Genomic DNA, 21,812 nt, shown 5'->3' with positions numbered 1-21,812 from the left:
AGACTCAACGTTCATGCAGGACATGGATCTACTTTCTATGGTTGGACTGAAATAATAACCACAACCGTTCTGTTCTAAATCTCTATTGAAATCTGATTGAATCTTATTCTTTTTTATTTCTTAGATACAGTCTTTAAATTGAATCCAACTACTGCTGACACACACACACACACACACACACACTCACACACACACACACAAGGTCCAGACCACCAACAATGTTTTTCAATGTGTTATTCTCTATTTAGGTAAAGCCACAACTAAACTATATGTTCAAGAGAGGAGACAAAACATTTTGGTGTGGAAAGCTCTGGGAAGAGAAATTACAGCCCTGCAGGTCTGTGTGTGCGTGTGTGTGTGTATTGTGTAACAGAATCTGAGACCTCTCCACAGCGCAGTGGCAACATATCTGACCTCTGCGTCATCGGCACCACTTCAGTGGAAGGACTCAGTAAAAGCTGCTGTGTATGACCAGCACTTCAGGCAACAGTTTATAGAGGAAATGTGTATTATATCTGCACTTTAGCGTCGTAAAGAATTCAACCAGTTCACTACAAAAGTATTTAAACTTAAAACAAATTAGAAAATTTAATTTTTTTAACCTAATCACCATCTTTGAGATCACGCGGAAGGTTATTTAACAAAATAAATGGCTTGTTCCTCTTTGCTGCTTCAAAAACAGCAGTTGCACCTTACTGCCTCTGGCAAGTTCTGGTTTTAGACCGGAGAAGAAGAAGTGGTTTCTGGTCGAGTAGTATGAGCATTCACGCTTGAAATTGTAGGATTTCAGTTTGGAAAGGTAAGTAGCAAACAAGTGTGAAAGATTCAGAAAGTCCAGGTATCCGAATCGGTTTCACAAAGGGAGAAATATTATCGAATATCTAAATAAATCCTCATACGTGAACTAATCAGAAAATAGAGAAACCGACAAAAAAAAAGTTAAACTCCTGTTGTCAAAACAACTAAACACAATGAAACGTGGCACAACAAACTGTTGCCTATGTGTTTTTAAGCATGTTGACACTTCACCACAAGCCACAACATCTACTGATTAAATCTGACAATAGTTTCACACATGTAAAACAAGTGTAGACAACTCCGGGCTGACAGAGCGGAAGCCCAAGCCCCACTCATTATCTGTTGAATAGTTAGTTTACCAGGCGTCTGTTCCACGAGAGACTGAACGACTGGAGGAGCTGAAAAACTGTGACTGGTAACCCCCCCACCCCAGCCCACCCCAGCCCTTCTCTTTATCAGTCAGTGCTTCCTTTCACTCTTTGGAGCTGAGGAATTCCAAGAGCTTGCTGAAGCGCAAACAATTAGGAATGTGCTCCTCTGACCCTCTTGGAGTAAAAGAATCATGATCAAGCATTTTGTCGATGCTCTAGAACCAGACTGAACCACTGCTGGAGCAGGAGGGGTGCAACACTGATGGCAACAGGCCTTACAGGGTGATTTACCCTGTGATGGACAGAGAGAGGTGTTAGTGGAAGAGCGCCGAGCTGAGTTTATCCTCACAGGGCGTGTGATCACCGTGCTTTGATGCTCTGTACTTGCGTGGCTCTGCCCTGCGGTAAGACAGTCCCAAGTAATCTCAGATTAATAGAGCAGGCTAATCTCATTCACAAAGAGGTCACTACTGGCAGACAGATGCCCCACCCCCCTCAGGTCTTGCTGAGCAGCGAGGGCCGCTTAGAGAAAGAAGCCAAGAGGACTACAACTGGCCAAACCCCTGAGTAAATCAATTAAAGAGAGATCAGTAGTACAACTCACTTACTCACAATGTGGTGTGTAGAGTTTTCTGTTTCAGCATTTTCTGCAACACCATTTACGCACAACAAACCCCTAAAACTGCTAAACTGCTCACTTTGCAGAAACACAGATACATACGTTTGCTGACTGATAAAGTCCATGGGTGGTAATAATGATAAAAATACACATTGGTGGTTTCATTAGGATCAGGGTCTACTTCTTCTGCCGTTCTAAGCCTTTTTCCAAACTAACACCTTAAACTGTTGCAGGCATTTCACGATGAATCAATTTGTACATCAACAGCTACAACCTGTTTCAGCCGTAAGTTGACTGTGAACATTGATTTCCTCCTGCTCAAATCAGCTACCGCCCCCCTGCAATTTTTCTCCTGTGTTCCACTGAGGAATTCAGATGACATAACACAAAAATTTAGTAGTTCCGCCGCGCCGTGCGTCAGTGCCAAGGCAAGTTAAGGCCTGGTTAAAATGGGACACCAAATCTGATTTACTTATTAGCGCTCATCTATTGACCTCATGTCCTCTGTGTGGCATGCAGCGCCGCTCACAAACCACCAGGGCTCTCCCTCCGCCCCTTTGTGAGCAAGGAGAAGGAGCAAATAATAAGGTTCAACATGATCTTTCTGTCTGTATCCACAATAATAAAAAAGCCTTTCACACTCTACTGATAAAATAAAAGCGAATTTGATTGAATACTTTCTTCTCCGAGTAGAAGAATCAGTTTGAATCATGTTCAGGAAAACTGTGATATTAACCAATTTAATTTGCATTATGCAAATTCACTTCTAGCATCTCAGATTTGTTTTGGGATCTTTCCTCAGTGAGCGGCAGACACAGAGCTGTCTCTCTCTCTCTGGTGCTAGATGGCTGACTTGCTGCCGCCATTCTGGCCCTCATCATGTGACCTGCTCCCTTCCCCCGTCGCTCGGCAACAGCCCTGCTGGATGCCGGGGAGCAGGTCGTGCCCCTGGGGCCCGGTGGGAGTGTCGTTCAAGAGCCATCTCCCTCGGCCTCCAGAGAAGGGCTTTCTCCCCGTCTTAACAACCTCCTCAACTCTGGAGAGATTCTGGGAGTTTCACAGGAGAATGCCCCTGCAGTGGTTTCCACTGAGCCTCTCTCTCTCTCTCTCTCTCTCTCTCTCTCTCTTTAAAGGCCTCTCCTCTCATAACATTTATGCATATGCAGGTACATAATTGTCCATGAAATGCACTTTGGGATGCTGCCTAGACTTGAGTACTTGCCGCTTTCCAAATGACTATTGTTACAAGAAATTATTCAGACATGGAATCAATTGGCAATCTTATCTAAGCCCATAAAGTAGGGCCTGAGATTTGATTTAGGATTAAGTAGAATTAGAACATTTTGCGGTGTAAATTAATTGCAGGCAAGAGAACGATTCCCCTCCCATGGCTGAAACAAGACTGACACAAGACTGACACGGCATGATTTGAAGGCTAATGTAACCTCATAGAAACCCATGAACTCCGTAAATCAGGAAAAGCACACACGAGAGCAAATTCAAACAATATGTGACTCGGACTTCCGTGTCCTCGTCCACTAGAGACTGCTCAGCAGAGAGAGGCCGGGCAAACAGAAGCAATTGCGCCAACCCCCCCGTTTTGGTCGTTACCAATGCAGGTGGAGACCGACCGATCAAAAACTGGAAAAGAGCACAAAATATTCCTCTTATCTTCCGAGCTGCTGACAGGCCATACGTCTTCATTCTCACTGCGCCGCAGCAGGCTTTTTTCCCGCTAGCTCGATAACAACATTACTCGTCCACATCTGTCCCAATAATCTAGCAGTGCACAGAGATGACGGAGACGTATGAAACAGGAACCCGTCATCCCTGATGCAGTAGATGTGGTCGGGTGTGACAAATGGAATATTCCGCTGTATAGACCTCCCTTTGTCTAAATCTCTGGAGAAAGAAATTATAGATGTAATTCTCACATTGAACAAGTTTGGACGTGAGATGTGACATGAAGAAGTGAAAGTTTATGCAGATTTCAGAGGGTGATGCTTAATGTCCGGTGATGTTGAGAGAGGAGAAGGTCTTGTTTTGCATTGTTATTTTTTGCTGAAAACCAAAAAAGAATAGAGATAGAATAGAGTTGGACTGTTTATCATTTAGAGAGAGCAATCAAAGATAGTTCAAATACAAGACATGAATTCAAACATGCCAGTGACCATTTGACATGCGGTCCAAAACAGTTGAGTCTGCTTCTCCGGAGCAACAGGATCTTCTACAGTCTAGTGGCGATAGGTAGGTATCATGAAAAGCTGCCAAAAAAATGAAGACAGGAACTTTGAGCCTGGACGGGCCAGCGCGGCCAGATGGCCTGAGATGGCGGTGGAGAAAGCTCAGGGTCTTACCTGCTGATTTTGGAGTGAACTTGTCCCTGTTGGCAGCGCACACAGCCAGGAGCCGGTAGCCCAGGTCCAAGTCGTAGCCCTGCTGCGCTGCTACTCGGCTGACCACCTGAACACAATGACAATGAGGACAGCATCAGATTCCACTGAAATCACTACGGCACAAAAGATTTGTACCTGACATCACATATTTTTATGAAAACTGGGCAAGACTTCATAGATTAAAGGAAAATAATAAGGACAAGAGTTAAATTAAATTTAGTGTTGAATGAGGATATTATTACAGGAAATTATGCTTTAAGGATTTGTGGCTAAATTTGATTGTAAACTAGAATAACATATAGCTAGAACCAAGTGTTTCAGACAGAGGCTGAAAAGAGGAGCTCCAGCAACAGAGTATGAGGGAAGTAAACCTCTAAAATATGGGGCTAAAATATATGTCTCCTTGAAGAATAGAAAAACCCTTTAGATCTTTAGGACTTTGTTCAGTTGGGTGAAGACAATTTGGACGGTGAACTCATCACTTCTTTTTTTTCAATTTCTGACTGTAACATTAAAGTAAAGTTTGACAGCGGCCAACAACCATTTCAAATTTAGAACAAAGTCGCTACAAGTTGATCACTTCCATATGAGTCTGGGACAGAAAGATGAGAAGAAAAGCGTGGCCTCCAGCGCATTGATGCCCACTGAGAGGAAACATTAAGAGAAACATCCACATGCCATACGAGGCGATGTAAATCACCCTTATGTGGCGCACGCTGCTTTGATTTACCATCGCCATTATCTGCTCAAAGAGAACCCCCCCTCAAATCGTTTTGACCTTCAGGACATGCTGAGGTCTGGGAGGACTAACCAGCCACGCTACAAACAGATTTTTCGGCCTGCCTGGCTTTTCATAGCCGCGATCCTGCTGTCATACTCCGAAGTTCAAGACAAGCCCTGAGGTGGTACGGCCGAACACGGCTGCCTGCACCATATCATTATCTTCTGTAAGTATAGTCTTGACGTGACACCAAAACAGAGTGTGTATATAGCTGGCCTTTATTTATAGGAATTCCCCATTAAGAGGAAGATATACGAGTACAGGCTGCCTAATTAGAATCTAAACTTGTGAGGCATATTTAGCTAAATGGTCAATCCAGTCTAAGGACAACACAAAGTTCTAATTTCAGGACTTAAATTGTGCACAGCCAGCAGAGTCAAACATGTGTCTTTACATTCAACGTCTCATTCATTTGACAAATCCGATCGTCTGAATGTGCACGGCAACCTTTTGAAACCGTAATTGTTCATTTTTCAGCATAAAAAAAAAGCACAACTTTGACAATTAAAAAGAAGTATGACTAAAATTATATTTATCTCATGAAGCTTGCACACAAATCTGGTCACTATGAAACCTTGTCTGGCCTTAAAACAAGTCTGTAACCACTATCAGAGGCTGAACCTGGGCCTAATATTAGCACACGACCAAACTCAGAATGCTAGTATAGCCAAAACTGATATTGTTATCAATGCAGTTAGCATGTTAGAAATGTTATTCAACAACTTATTAAGCTTTATTTGGCTTAATTTAGGAGGTAATGTGCTGATAAACTTGGGTAAATATTTGGTAAATAGGACTTCTTCATGTGACTTCATGTAAATCTATATTTAATAAGTTATTAGCCATAGCTTAGCATACAAATAGAATGAACACCTAATTAGGAAAAGTCAAGACAAGTAACTTTGAAAGAAGTATAATTCAAATTATTATTATTATAGTGAATCAACATTCATAAAAATTATAGTGTGCTGATTTGCCATTTTTGCAGTTCTATTTGGTATCACAGGAAATATCTCTCGATGGAAAAAATACCTGGTTGTTTATATATTATTTTTCTGCAGTGTAACCTCTCTGATACCATTAATGCTGCAGCCCTGAGATAGAAACATGCAGGCAACAGGTTCAAGTGTTAAAGTCTGAGACCAGTTCATTTCACAATCACACACAGCCGCTCTGACCTCCCTGTTGGGGCGGTTCAGGCTCACGTCTACATGAAAAAGGGAAAAGCCTCGAGTTTTTCACAGCGGGAAACAAATTGAATTGGCAGAATGGAGGAGAAGTCACCTGCTGCTGCACATTAAAGAAGTAACACAAACAATCACTGGGGGGACGTGTTGAGGAGCCCGAGCACAAATCTCTCGGGTCCCGGCGCCTGGTGTTGCCACGCTTGCTCCGCGGGGCAACGAATCCCCCCCCGGCAGCAGCTGTATGTGTCTCTTATCTACTGCTGGAGGCAATATGACAATGGACATGTTAAGACAGGTGAGTGACACATCCATTGACTGTGCTGCTGGCTGACTGCTCTGTCTTTTGGCCCAAAATCAAAATGGAGAGAAATTCCTCAAGTAACTACCCCCGCCCAGCCCCCCCCCAAAGAAAACTCTTTGCTTTGTTTACAGTACACATCTGAAAACAGTCACTTTTTTTTGGAATGTCATGGGATACTACTTATTCAATTAATCAAAGGGCCCCAGACATTTCAGTTGGGGAATTAAAGGCTTTGAAAGTCATGAGCACTGATTGCTTTGTGGTTTGAGGACGTTATTGCACTTGTCCTTTTTTTTTTCGAGCTCCAGTCTGTTTCATGAGCCGCAGCACAAGCTGTAACCGAAGTCTCTAAAAGGTGACTAAACCGCAGCAGTTTCTGCCGACTGGAATACTTTTTGTTTTCCAGTGACCTCAGTGGAGATCAGGCTGCTAAACTTCACTTCTCTTGTATCCCTGAGGGAGTTACGGAAAGAGCCGCGGCAGCAGTTGTTTTAGCGGCCGTCTCCTTGTCCTTGAACCTGTGAGTATGATGCTGCGGAGAGGGAGAGGGCGGGAGGGATGGTCGTGAATGGCAACTTACCGTTAGGCATCCCATCAGGCTTTGCTCAAAGGGTCTCTGGAAGGCTCGGGGGTCGCCGCACCAGTCCAGCAGCTCGGTGGCTGCTGTTTGGAAATTTGCTGGATTTTGTAAGTGCTGGAGGAACGAAAAGGGAAAAGATTAAGAGTCAGGAAACTTTCAAAGCTCACGAAGAAACAGAACAGAGATATTCTGAGATGTCTATTTTTCACCTATTTATTAATTTGTATATTTGTGGATAATGTATTATAGTAAACTTTCCTTTTTGTCATATGTAAGCATAAATGCACGATAATTAATATACATATCTATGAATAAATAAAGTAAGAAGCACTGTTGAAACAATTCTATTTATAAAATTGAGGCTTTACTGGTTGAACAACAGTTTAGAGATAATAATTTCATCACTACAGCGATTATAAACTTACCAGTAATAATAATATACATTTGCTCCTCCCTTTTAATTTCCTTGAATTCAAAGTTTTACACCTGCTTAAAATAAATGTTTTAGAGCATTTCATAGTTTATGGACGATACGGTTGGACTGGCTGCTCAGTTTTGCTGTAATCTGGATAAGTGGTATAATATAGACGAATGGAAAGTGATAGGAAACATTCGTTTTCCCCCAATAGAAGGGCCACAGCAACAACATGATGAATAATTAAAACCACTCAGAGTGTCTTAAAAGAAAACAGCAATTTTACGACCAACATTTTCGAAAAATCGTACATATCACACTTCGTATTTATTCTGCTGGAGTTTTAAAGTATCAATGCTCTGGGCTGAGGGCTGATGATGTCCCCCGTTAGTCTCCTGCCTCCCCCTCCCCAGGTTTGTGTAGCACTGCCTTGCCACTGAGTGCAATAAATCTCCTTGTGTGGGGGCATGACTAGCAGAGGAAGCCCTTATTTCAGCAGCCGGCCCTGAGCTGTGCTGTGACTTTATCTGACAACAGCCTCCTTGACCTACAGGCACCCGTTTATGGCGTTCATTCCCCGGCTGGAGCCAGCAGCCCACTCACTAACCCGGTTGTCTACCTTCGCTGTCAAGCAGCACAGGAGGAAGCAGAAAATAGAGCTCTGCGGCTCGCCACGTCGGGCTCGCTGCCGGTCACTGATCTTCTCTCAGAGCTTTCAGACCTGAGTCATTTCTGCAGAGCGACGCACCACCTCCACTCTGCAGTAATCTGTTGCCTTCGGAGAGATTATGCACACGAGCCTTTGTAGTGCACTCGTGTAAACCAGGCACAAATGGCCTCCCGCTCCACGGCATCAAAGGTAAACAGAGGGGTTTGTCAGCTCGAAGTGAACGGCTGCCTTCTTAACACATCTGTGTGCTTTGATTTCACTGTCAGAGATTAAAAGAGAAGAGGAAGTGACAGCTGTACAGTCGCTGTCTCGCGCTGCTTTATTCCTGTTCGCTCTTTAGGGGGCAGCAGAGGTCAGGATTTGTGCGAGGCAGCTTTCATATCAATTTACAAAGCCAGTGTTTGACAGGGGCCGGATGCAAACCAGTATTGTTTATTTCATGCTCTGTCCGAGACTGTTCCCCACTCGCCTGCCCGACGTGTCTTTGTTAGGAGAGACTCGGGTTGAGACGTGGTGGCGCTGCTGAGCGTTTTTAAATTCTACTGGTGGATAAAGTCTCCTGGAGAAGCACAGACATCCACAGATGCTAAATTTAGACGAGTCTGGAAGCGAGACAACACATGAAATCGGTGCACCGAGGATGCGAAGGAGGGGAGGAAAAAGGGAGAGTATAAAGAGGGGAGATAAAAAAGAAAATACACCACCACCATTTGCGCTTGAAGTGATTACTGTTCTTTGCACTCGGAACAATTGGTCCCACCAGTGTGGCTGTCACAGGGAGAGCTTGGCACTGTCATGCCACAGATGTTCACCCTTCTCTGGCCAAAACCCACCAATCAAACCTAAACTAGTGGCCAAGAGAGCCCTCACTCCCCCCCTCCTGTCATCATCCCCCGGGTGAGAGCGATCCTCCAACATTTACACTCCAGTTAAAGCTCGGCCCAGTTTGAGGGAAACAAAGGCGGACGGGACTTTCAGCGTCCTGAGAATACAGCTTTCTTCAGATACAATCAACCAGTGTAGTCACGTCTGGAAACAACTTGATTTGCACATCTGCAGCGAAACTGAATGTGACAGCGCACGCGATCTGGCAGAGACTCCCTCTCCTTCAGCTTTTTGGGTTCTCTGCCGCTGTTGTTCCACATTCACCGACGCCCCAGAGCACCGAAAACATATTAATGGAGACAATTAACCCAGAAGAGGAGCAGTGGTGGACAGAAACAGCTGCACATCCAGTGCGGGAGGAGAGACATTGCAGTTGTCTTCCAGTTTATTTTGAAATAGTGACACTTTTGTCAGTTTGAGGAAGTGTTCCCGCAGCGAGAGGAGAGTTTGCGGCTTCCGCCAGAGCCCCCCGTACGTATCAGTGCAAGCTGAGGGTCTGACAGTGAACTGGCTTCGGAGGAAAAATACTACCTCTGAAATAGATACCAGCGGTATCACAGAACCCATCTTCCCCAAAGTGTTCACAACGGTGCAATTCTAGGACGCGAGCAGATAAACAAACTGCCACTGAGGAGCTGTGTGCTGGGGGTGAAATCAGATAACAGTTTTTTTATGTATCACTTTTTGAAAATCTTTGTTTGGAGGTGAAACAACTATCTATTTTGCTGTATTACTTTTTTTTTTTTTTTTTTACAGTTACAGATACTAAGTCTTTCCTTGAGGTATTTAGCAGCAGCTCCACAGGGCATAATGAAACAAAAGCTAATGGAATTGTTTACCTTTTCCAAATATTGGTGTAATAGTTTCCAAGAGCAACCAAACAGCAACAAAACAACACGTTGTCGTACTTAACATACATGAATGACTAAAGTGATCAATTATGACGTTAATTATTGTCAGTTAATAATTGATTAATCAACTAATCTCGAGGTTCCTTAACTTTCCAGCCCCGACCCCCAAAAATAACCATTCCAGAGACATAAGTATACTCGGGAGAAACGTTACCTTGTTTTCATAGGTAATGAAGAGATTTGTGAAGTTATTGTTTAAAAATCACATTACCCTTATTTCACAACGAGACGGCAATTTGAAAATCACCACCGCAATGATTTCGGATTTTTTCTTTTAACCCGTGATTCAATCAGGCCGGACGGATTCCAATTGCCCTCCACTTTATCATGGCGCTAAGCAGTAATTTATCATTCAAGCAACAAAATCAATTTGTTCACCTGTCCGCCGCACTGGCTGCGAGTATTCAGACAGACATGTCACATCTCCCACAAAACAACAACACAATGGAGGAGCCTTCATTTATATTCCTGCTCCATGTCCACGCCGCCTTTGAGATGCCAAATTTCAGCGTGCGCACACTTTCAATTAAAGCAAACAGCTGGATTGGTTTACAATATTTTCTTAATTATTTTAATGGCTTGGATATTGGACAATGGGGAGCAGGGGGGGGAAGATAGTGAGTTAATTGTTCTGATCTCCCCTGATGATCATCTTTGTGTGCGGGGAGGAGAATAGACGGCCGGCTGAATGGGCTCACTGCAAGTCTAATTGGCAGGACATAAATGGTATTTATTATGCGGGTCTTCCAAACCCTGATTGTCTGCGGCACAAAGCTGCCTCTATTAGCAGGGTGCTGGCTCTTACTGGTTGGTTTGAGATGACCCGACGCTTAACCATTTATTAGATGGACTGGAGGCCTCCTTGTATGCCATGGATCTCTCTAATTGCCATGTTTACCCATGTGCTGCTCCCTCCATCGCTAACACTGGAATGTGTTTGTTTAAATTTTTGCCTTGTGGGGTTAATATGTTTAACCCTGCGACATTTGAAGGATGTAAACTTTGGGGTCTCTTTTCTTGTCCTGTGAACTTCCTTTAATATAACCAATCAGCGACTGGCAGTACAGTCATATAACTAACATGATGTCAAGTAGGTTATGTTTTCAATGCTGGTTGTCTGCACGATTATGCAAACACTACCGAACAGATTATCTTGAAACCTGGAAAGGTTGAACTCAATAACTTTAGCAGAGGATGTCAATACGGGGAGAGATTCAGGGAATGTTTTTCAATCTCTTTTCAGCATTTTTTTGTGGATTTTGCAAGAAATAATGCAAAGATCTGAATGGATTCAGATAATAATACATAATTAAAATTAACATATATCGTTGGGGGGGGGGGGGGGGTCTTCATTCAGCTGCTGTATGGTAACAAATTCCTTTCAACAGTATCAGATTGGATATCTTCCCTGTGTTTAATGTTCGCAGTTTGCAGTACATTTCTGTGTAAAAGGCATCTGATCTGATCTGATCTGTATCTGATCTCAATACATGTGTATGCAATGCAGTGAAAAAGTGGAGTGAATCAGCTTAGGCGGAGGTATGCGCTCTCAGAGTGCCCTTCCAGTTATTATCTGTGAAGAAGCTAACAAGTCAGGGAGCGTTTTTACCTGTCTCCATCTTATTACTGAAGAACATCAAAGTATCCACACAGAGGCTTCCCTCTGTTTGCTCCCTAAGCACTCGGCTATGGGCCTCACCGTATCTCTGTCTCAGTAATAGCTGGGAATTCCCAACTGAGGGTAAAACAATTTGCCACGTCCACATTGCGTCTTAGTGCAAGGCCCTGTATACTTTCCCTGAGGCCCTGTGATGTACTTCTCAGGAGGTGGACCTCAGCGCGGAGCCCAGAAACAAAACGGACCGCCAGTTAGAAAGGAGAGATCAAAGGCAGGGCCCTGTAGCCCGGGGTTACACAAGTATGTCTGTTTAATTCTGGCAGAGATTGGTCTTGCAGTAAATGTTGGCGAGAGGGGAACAAAAGGACTCACAGGGAGTCAGCAGCAGTGGTGGGAGAGAGAAGGGTGATGAATGGGGAGGGAGGGGAGCCTCTGCTCTTTGACCCCAGTCAGAAACCTGAGTCACACCACAGGCCTGATAATAGGACCGAACAGATTAGTCAAACAGGAAGACGTAGACACATTCAGGGCCAGGATTGTGTGTGTGTGTGTGTGTACATAAGCACAAACCAGGACAATGAAACACATGTGTTGTTTACCAACGCATTACATTCCATAAAAAAATGCTAATTGGTGCAAACGGCGCGTCCATGAAATGTCAAATTACATCAATAACCACAAATTGTCTTTGCATCCTACTGAAGATACACAAACTAGAAACAAAATCTAATGTTAGAGTCACTTGTGGTTGGAAACCCGTTGTTAACTCCACCCTTCTGTTGTAGGCAGTGCTAATATCTTTGAACTAACCTCATTGAAGCAGTAAAGCTACCCTCACGTGCACACTCAACAATGCACCGCTGCTCTGCTCTCTCTCCAGTGATACCTCGGCTGCTTCCACAACTGTCACCTGAAAGCTGCCACTGCTGCTGCAGCTGTTCATGTCACATTTCCACTCCACCCCAGCATCCACCTGTTAGCTCTGTGTTCTCCTCGGGGGCAAGTTACCATCATCACATCCTGCTGTGCTGGGGGGGTGACGAGGTCAGAGCACTGATGCCAGACATCAACACTGTAAATAATCCGTGTTAAAGTAGCAAACCTGTGTATTTTAGCGCATTTAACCCAGTTTTTTCACAGTTTATCTGATTAAGTAAGTGTTTTTATTTTTTAAACCTGTGGAATTAATTTTAACATTGTACTGCGGCTGTTCCAGGTGAATCTGACTTGTCTTTGTTCTGTGTGACAGTTCAGACAACCTCCATGTATCATACTGTGACTCTCCTTCATAGATTTGTACATTAAGTCCACTTTTGTATCATTTTACTAATTTTCTCTTACTTTAAATAAAATACATATAATAGAAAATGTATTATTGTCAGTCAACAGCTTTATAGTTAAACAGAAATCCAGACATCTAATTACCGAAACCCCTGAATATAATAAGAATGTGCAGGTTAATAAACTATAGATTAATGTTATCCCCTGACATGTGAAGGAGTAAAAGTATAAAGTTTACATCTCGAGATTCAACTGGATCAAACTTCTAATTCTGTGTATACTATATCACATATGCTAGGCTTAGTAAAACAAATTTAAACCCCTTATATTAACTGGCAAATATGAATGTTAAATACCTGGTAAATCAACAACAAAGAAGGTGTAAGAAGGTCTCACCTGTTTGATACACAGCAGACGGTCATTTGTCTGCTGTATGTGTCTGTCCATCGACGGTATTGAGTTCATGATGATTGTCCCTCTTTGGCCTCTACCTGCCAGCCATTAAACTGGAGCGCTCTGCAACAGAAACACAGACACGTGTTAAAGCTCGACACTTCACAGGGAAGCTGCCAATGCCATCACCGGCAGGATATTGCAGTTAGTGTGTCCATACGTGTGTGTGTGTGTGTTTGTGAGAGAGAGTGTGTGTGTGTGTGTTGCTGTGAGTCGAGATATTGATTTGGCAGGTGACAAGCACCTCAGAGAGCCCGAAGGATGACATTTCTCTCAGCGCCTCTGACACCCTTAACAAGCCCTGGCGGTTGCCCTGAACGGCGCCACACACACTTCACAGAGGGACACAATGGACAACTTAGAGAAGATGTCTGACCAGGTTTAAAGGCAGGGGGGTGGGGTGTGTGACACCTCCTAGTCTCGTCAGCGTTACCTCAGAAAACCACGTGAAAAATTCCACCCCGGCCAGTGAGAACATTCACTTGGCATGGGATTGGCTGTTTACATTGCTTGGCAATTATGTAATCTTTGGTTAACAATTATCTGAACCCTGGGCCCAGACACGCTCCACATTTCACTCCTCCTCCCCGCCCTGCTCCTTCCACTGCTCCTTCCACTGCTCTTCAGCAACACCAGAGTTCCTCGAACAAAACCCCTTACATCGCACTATTGATTTTGGAGCAGCAGCTTATGGAAAACCTCTTTCTCTCCTCTTTCTTTTTTTTTTTTTTTCCAGGGGAGGTATAATTCTTCATGGAAGGCAAACAATGGGGCTGCGGTGTGACACGCTACATAACATTATCACAAGTTAAAAAGTATTACAAGCTACATTAAAGGTTATCAATTTTGCCCGCGGGGGTCTGATTTAATGTTGCGTTCCACGTCGAATAAATACCAGTGGGCTATAACTCACAGTGACCTGAAGCGCCAAGTGAAGGGGGCGAGTGAATTAATAGGCACATGTACGGTTGGTGGTTTGAGACGTACCCCTCCATCTTCACCCGTCCCCCCCCCCCTCCATCTCATCCTGTCTCAATCTTTCCTTTTGCGCTACACTGCAAAGGCATCTCCTCCTGCAGCGCCTCGTCTCACCCGCCCCCCCCCTTCCCATCACTCAGGCCCCTCCAACCCCTACGCCATCTTTCTCTATTACCATTACACAGTGAGAAATTTCACTGCACAAAGTACCGGTGAGATGAGGAGAAGAGAGAGGGAGAGAGGGAGAGAGAGAGAGAGGAGGCAGCATGCTGCACCACACTGATAATACTCACTTAGGGGTCTCTAGCTGGATTTAACGGCAGGGCCAGTAATCTACTCCACTAGACAGCTAAAGAGCTTTTATGCTACCTATTGGAGCTGCTCATGCCGTTACTTGAGTGGAGAGAAGGGCACACTAGTGCATTCCTCTCCATAAATTAGAAAGCTCATTAAAAAAAAGAGAGAGTGAGATGTCGGAGGAGTTTTTCTTTGCAGATGTGTTTTGAAGTGTCACACGAAGTAAAACTTTGAAAAGTCAATGTGGGTTGAGGCATCAGTCAATATCGATCGTTATCATGATCAATGATGCATTATTGTCTCTTTTAAATCTAGATGAGCAGAGAATGACAAATACTTGATCAACAACATGAAGTACAAATCTGAGTTTGATCAATTCAAGATAAACATTCTTACTTTTCTTGCACGATGCGTGAGTTATATCGATATGTAAATATTGGACCTTTATTGTGAAAATTATTGGTATTGTTTTATCTCCCTAGCCCTAGTTGATCATCTTTTTGACTTGGTAGATGTCATTATTTAATAAAAAAAAAATTAGAACGGCGCTCAAAGAGTTCACACCTCCAACAGCCCCTTAATGAAACTCGATCCTGATTTCTATCTGTGTCTGCATCAAATTACACAAAATCCTAAATAGTAGTCTCCAAAACATGCCTGATATTTTTCATCAGGACACAAGAAATATTCCTTGAGCAAAAATTCCTGGATCTTAGCAAAATATAATACATTATTCCCTGGGTCATACACTCACACTACTAACACAGGCTTTCCCTTGAAGATACCCTGCATGTCACAAAGTAGAAAAAACCTTCATCCTCTGCATTAGTATACTGACTCTTTATGTTTGCTGCTGTGACACTGCCCTCACTCCGCTCCCTGTGCCAGCGGATACTGAGCTGGTCCTTGGCGTGGGTGGCCCCGCACCACTGTGCCCCTCAGTCACCAGCAGGTGTCTCCCTGGCCCTTCAAAGGCCTGGCTAGTGGCACAAAGAAGGCGGAGCGGTGTTGCTTTAAGCCTTTACAAGCTCTACAAATCCTCAGCTGCTGCTTCCTAACAGGGCCCACTCAGCCCGGCACTGCCTGTCTGACCTTGTGGTTATTGATGAGCGAGTCGACCTGCTCTCTCCCCGGCTCTCCGCCCTCCTGCCCTTCCTTTCCCTTTGCTCTCTCTCCCTCTTTTTCTCCCCCGATGTCATTTCTCTTGCCTCCAACAGTGAGTTGAAATGAGGGGGAAAGAAAGAGGCTGGGCTGCCATTCACCTCCTCTGTTGAGCACACAGTATTTCTGACCTCCACACACTGCCTACACACGTTAAAGATCATTTTGAGTGTGACGTGACATAGATCTGGAGTAATTTAATTTAATTTCACTTGTTCTAATCAAACACTAGTCCTTTGTTAAAGCGTTAATGACTAACAAGAGCCAAATTAAAGATTAAACCCACAATGCTGTGGAGATATGACAGCAGATGCAATTATGAGCCTGCCCTTATTTACTTGCTCTTTTTTTTTATCTTGCAGATGTTATCATTTATTATTTTCTCTACACCATTACCTTATGTGAACTTATCTGCTTTGATTCAGCTAGTTACCCCCAGAAAACTGTGAGCGTGTGTGTGTGTGTGTGTGTGTGGTGGTGGTGGTGGTGGGGGGGGGGGGGGGGGGGGGGATCTGCGCAGATATATGTGCGTAGCTTGAGCTTAATTTACTGCAAATTGCGCGGCAGGCGTTACACAACAAGTTGAGGGCTGCGGATTCCTGCACAACAAAAGGCACACGGGGGGAGTGGAGTTGGGCGGGGGGGAGGGAGACCCGCTCGCCTCCCCTATTCAAGGGGGAGCTAAAATATATGTATTGAGTGGGAGCTGTAATAAAACGAAACGGGTGAGGAGATGCAGGCTGGGAACAAATATGAAAGGCAGTGGAGTATGGCGGCAAGGCGATGGAGCACCACCGGAGGATTGGATGAAATTATCTCTTTATAATCAGGGGGCTTCTGCATGGCTGCCTCCTCCGTAGCCCAGTGACAGATGAGGCCTACCTCTTCAAATGGGCTTTTCACAGAGCTATCAGTCCACCTCTGGGGTAAAACAATGTTTTTCTTCCCCCCTGTACCACCACTTTAAAAGCTTTGTTTCCATGCGGCCCCCCACGGAGGACGGGACCATCTCCCGACAGGCGGGGTCCGTGTTTGTCTCATTACGTGTTCATGTTACATAAGTGTACCTTGACAAGGGCCGCGGATTTAATTAGACTACAAAACAGTGCCACGGAGGGGACTGGAAGACGGTGTTGCTAAATATTGTCGAATGAAGACACAAAGCACAACAATACCTCCGGTAAGTAAGAGGGATCGCTTTTTGAACTGTCACAATCGCACAGTTTGGAATATAAACATTAATTCAGACGCCATGAAACCCAGCCCAGCATCTTCAAAGAGAACTTGCAGCCTGTTAATGTAACGTAGATGAGTTGTGTGCCTCCGCTCGGCGGGATAAAAACCGTCTGAGGGGGAGAAGAGTAGACAATGATTAGCTTTATCCCACCATCACAGCAGAACAAATGGATCATGAACCCTTGCCGCTTTACACAGTCTCTCAGCTGAGCTGTCAAGGCGCTAGGAAGTGGTAAACAGATTTAATGTATTCATATAGATGGCTCGTGAACCAAAACAGTCAGGCTACTCTTGGGTTTCGTTTACAGATATTACAACGTGGCTCTTATTTTGGTGGGGTTTTTCTTATCGGTTATGCACAATATTGTGCTGAGATCCGGGACAACGGCACAACAAGGCCCAACAGGTCAAGAAATTAACAATCAGACAATAAAGCGCACAATTAACAAGCCATCAAATTATCTAGTCATAGCAATAGAGGTAAAATCACGACAAAGACGACAACAGCAGGAGGATGTTGAGTAGTTCCCTTTTGTTTACTCTTCCAAACTAGAATGGCGCTCAGTGGAAAACACATCTCCGCCAAAATTCCCCCGTAAATTCAATCAAGCTACACCGAATTTCACACACTCATAGATATCAGTCCCCTAAATGGGCCCGATTGTTTCCATCAAGATCCATGACTTATGAAATTAGCACAATTTCCAGACCCGCCCCCTGAACCAGACCATCATATTAATGGGTTCTTCCCTGACGCACACTGATTCCTTCCACAATCTGGTGGAGATCTGTCCAGTTGTTTTTGTGACCAGCCAGCCGACAGGGGTGACAACATAACCTCCTTGGCAGAGGCGATAAATTTGGTTAAACTGGAGTTAATTACCTGTACGACATTAGCACTGTGCCCCTGGATCTCAGCAGTTAGTGTGCAGAGTATTATTATTATAGAGAAGCAAAGTGGTGAGACCCAACACTATGAATTATTTGCTTAATTTAAATATCCCCTCCTAACATGATATAATACAAAAGTATAAAAACTATCTTCATTATTATCTTCCTCTTTTCCCTCATTAAAACAAATATTTATAAAAATGAATACGCCTTCCTCTTCCTTTCTCCTAATTACACTAGTAATGTTAAGTTCCTCTATCCCACTGGTGTAATTTGCATACTGAACAATGAAATCAGAGAAAATCGTGCTTCAGGAAAGACCAACTTTAGGCCCTTCAGCAGATACATGTTGAAACAGCCTTTAGGTGCAAAACTCTGAAGGTCAAACTTCCGGGTGGAGTCACAATAAGCTGAACACACGTCTGAGTGGACTTTGAATGAATCAAACTTGTGCATTAAGGCGAGACGCATGTGTAGAGTCGGAAAAAAAAGTCTCAGTCAAAGGATTCGTGGACACACACAGGCCGAGAGCTGAACTCTGCAAGAACTGAAAGACAGCAAGCTGTGCTGGCCACCGTTCGGACCACACACACACACACAAACGCAGAAACATACACATGCTAACACACACAGATCTTCTCACCTTCCCTTGAGTGCTGGACCGCCATCATGATACCATAACAAACACCCTCAGTCATTCTTAATGTGCTTTACAACAACACTACAGGCAGGGTGTTACACCTCCACAGAGCTGTGTGAAACATCCCCCTCGACTAACACACACTCGCTCACACACCCATGCCTCACTAATCGAAATCATTAAGTATTGCTGACACTATTAAAATGGAACATGGTGGCCTGAGCGGGGAAATCGGCATTGCTCTCGCCCCTTGCGAGGACACATCAAGACGCACAGCTCAAGGTGATCGTGTCCCCGCGTGTCGCCTATTGTAGGTGAATTAGGCAATAAAAGACTAATCTGCGCCATCATTGACAAGGGCTCGGCTGTTTGCAGCACTTGCTTAAGGGCGATAAAGATGAGGGAGGGAGGGTGGAGGAGGAGGAGGAGGAGGAGGAGGAGGAGGAGGAGAGGGGAGGAAGCATCTCTTTACCCCTCATGATTTTAATGAGCTTTGATTCCGAGATAGTGTACGTCTTGTTTTCTTCCGACTGTCGGCCGAGGCCGGCGTGAAAGCTCCCCCTTTAATTATCTCAGCATTGTGGGGAGATGCCGGTTTCTCGCGGCGAGGGGAGGGGTGTTTGGTTTGGAGAGGGCAGCTCCAGGACTCCAGGTGTCTGCCTGGTTCTGCGCCTGGTAAGTGGCCAGACGAGGCAGCGAGGACAAAGCTGTGTTTGTTCGACAGCAGAGAAAGCAGAGAGGATGGAAATGTGTACGAATCGGCACCGCTTCCATTGTTGCCTTACAGAATGTGCCATAATCCCCGGCAGGCTCCATCCAGAGCTGGCATGGAGGATAATATGAGCTGCCTCCTGCCTGTCCCACCTCCCTGCTCTATACCTCCCCTCCCCTCAGCCCTGCTCCATCACCTCCTCCCTTCCCCCATTTCTCTGCTGCACACACATATGGACACACTGCCACTCAAGTGCACACACACACACACCTCCCCACATGGCTCCTTAACAGGCTTGGGAATGGATTTCTTTTATTTAATGTGGTTTGGTCTGCAGCTCCAGCGGCAACCGTGAGAGAGGGCGGGCTTGCAGTTGTGACACACACACACACACACACACACACATACACACACACTCAATCCAAGGAGCCCTGCTGCGTTGGTCGCTGTTCACTGATCTCTCCCTCTTCCCCTCTGTCTTTCTCCATCTCCCATTCTCCCTCCAACTCCCTCCCTCCACTCCATCTCTCTCTCACGCAGACCCACATTCCCTCCCTCCCTCCCTCCCTTCCCTTCCTCCCTCCCCTTCCCTTTCTGCCCTCTCACTTTTTCTTTTTTTTGTTCATGACAGCTCACATAAGCAAGCCTCCTGGATTCCTACGGGAGCCCCTCGATCAGTACACAGAGATTGTTCAGCCATCAGGCACATCTGCAGCGTGATTAGAAAAGCAAAGGGAGCATGATGGTGGCGGCGCTATGCAGGAGGGTGGGGTGGTAGCTGAAGCCCCCCCAACACAACCACCGCTACAGCTACAAATACCCACCACCACCACCACCACCACCCCAGCAGCATAAGAAGAAGAAAACAGAGGGTCGGGGATCATGGAGGGGCCTAAGCAATATCTGCTCTCTAACCAAGTGTAACGTTTCACCAAGTCTCAGGGGCCGATTGCAATGCAAAAAAAAAAAAGGGACAAAGGCAGATTGGGGCCAGTCTCTTCACCACCAAGCCCCCAACCTCCCCACCCCCCCCTCCACCCTGCAACTCGCCCGGCTCCTGAGGGGCAAAGCAAAAAGCGAGAAGACATGGTCCCAGCCACACGCAATCATGAGGAGCATCACCACCTTCTCCTGTTTGACCTCTGCCGCCTCCCCCAAAACAGCCACTCTTTTAATTTCCCTCCACCCCTACACTAATAGCAGAGGAGTTGGAGATGAGGGGGGGATGTCAATTCCCCTCGGGGGGGTTGCTGGAGGCTGCACAGATGAGCCACATGACTGCTCGTCGCCTGCGAAAATGCAGAGCGGCGTGGAGCTGAAGGCGTGCCGGCTACAGCCTCACGTTCTCTGCGGCTTCCTGTGGCGCTCTGGCGTCCTCCCCCCCCTCTCCCCACCCAGAATCCTCCAAGAAATTTTGGAGGCATTTGGTGATGGTGATGATGATGGAACCATCGAGCCAAAGTGCAAACCTGCAGCTATTGTTGCCATGTGAAGTGTATTTGAAACCCCTCAGCCCTGTGATACCCTTGGTCTCAGAAGCGTCTTTGACTGTAAGCACAGAGGAAAAGTCAAAGAGGCAGTTTACCTCCATTCGGGTGACTGATATTGTTGCTGTGTAGGTGCCGACACAGCTTCAGACAACTTGTGAGTGAGTTTTTCTGGGGGTTTTTTTGCTCTCTTCCTTTTCCTCCCTCCTTCCCGTTCTTATGTTCTCCTCCATTTCCCCCCTGCAAGTCTCTCGGTTTATTATGCATTCAGCTCATGTGTCCCTCCTGTGAGTGGCTGTTCATTTTCCACATACCACGCTTAATCCGGCCGGCTAAAAAACTTTGAAATAGCGGGAGCCGCAGACGCAGCAGCTACCCGGGAGGAGCCATTATGAGGTCTGGGAGGGAGAGAGAGAGAGAGAGAGAGAGAGAGAGAGAGAGAGAGAGAGAGAGAGAGAGAGAGAGAGAGAGAGAGAGAGAGAGACTGAGAGAGAGACTGAGAGAGAGACTGATAGCACTGGGGGGAGGAGTGACAGGCTAGCTGCAAGATACATGGGAAGGAATTCAAAGAAGGCTGAGAGCAGAACATGAGGGTGTTTGTGTGTTTGTTGCCCCGCGTGTGTGTGCGGTGCACGTGAGGGAAGCGGTGATAAGTAAGGGGTGGCTGTGTGTGTTTCTTGACTTGTGTGTTTGATGGGGCTTCTGGTGTGGGCAGGGGGATGGAGGACCTCCTCGTCTCCATTGTGCCGCTGACCTTTTGGCCTTTTGTGACTTTGAGTGAATGGGAGGAGAGAGTGAGGGCGAGCAGATTTTAAATAGTGCATGAGCTCAACCTGCCCAGACGCTGACGGACAGCAGCAACATGAGCTTTCTCTGTTTCACCGAAGACGCCTGTGAAGACATGCCATCAAAGTGCCAGACCTCGCCGTGACCCCGCCAACATTTTAACATTTCATACTCAGGGAATCTTGGCTGCAACTAATGGTTATTGTCATAATTTATTAATCTGTCTAATTCAAGCCTTTTTTTCATCAGGACAATGTCATAAACAATATGTGACAAGCTACAAAGCCAAAAGGTATTAACATTGAACACACAGTGAACTAAAAGCTTAAAACTAAGAAAAGCTGCAATATTAAATATG

The 21,812-nt window shown here is 45.3% G+C and overlaps 1 protein-coding gene across 1 annotated transcript in view; it reads right to left on the bottom strand.

Annotated features, from left to right (window-relative positions):
• Window positions 1-21,812, bottom strand: part of LOC133931462 (zinc finger MIZ domain-containing protein 1-like) — a 108,609-nt gene that overhangs the window by 25,130 nt on the left and 61,667 nt on the right. The window contains exons 3-5 of the mRNA XM_062378352.1: window positions 13,210-13,329; window positions 7,034-7,147; window positions 4,146-4,251 (exon numbers count right to left, since the gene is read on the bottom strand). Of these exons, the coding sequence (XP_062234336.1) occupies window positions 4,146-4,251; window positions 7,034-7,147; window positions 13,210-13,278 (289 nt within the window). The 5' untranslated portion in view covers window positions 13,279-13,329. The remainder of the gene's footprint in view (window positions 1-4,145; window positions 4,252-7,033; window positions 7,148-13,209; window positions 13,330-21,812) is intronic.

This window comes from Platichthys flesus, chromosome 20 (assembly GCF_949316205.1).
Source record: "Platichthys flesus chromosome 20, fPlaFle2.1, whole genome shotgun sequence".
In the NCBI taxonomy this organism is placed as follows: Eukaryota; Metazoa; Chordata; class Actinopteri; order Pleuronectiformes; family Pleuronectidae; genus Platichthys; species Platichthys flesus.
This window is presented reverse-complemented; position numbering and strand designations above follow the sequence as displayed.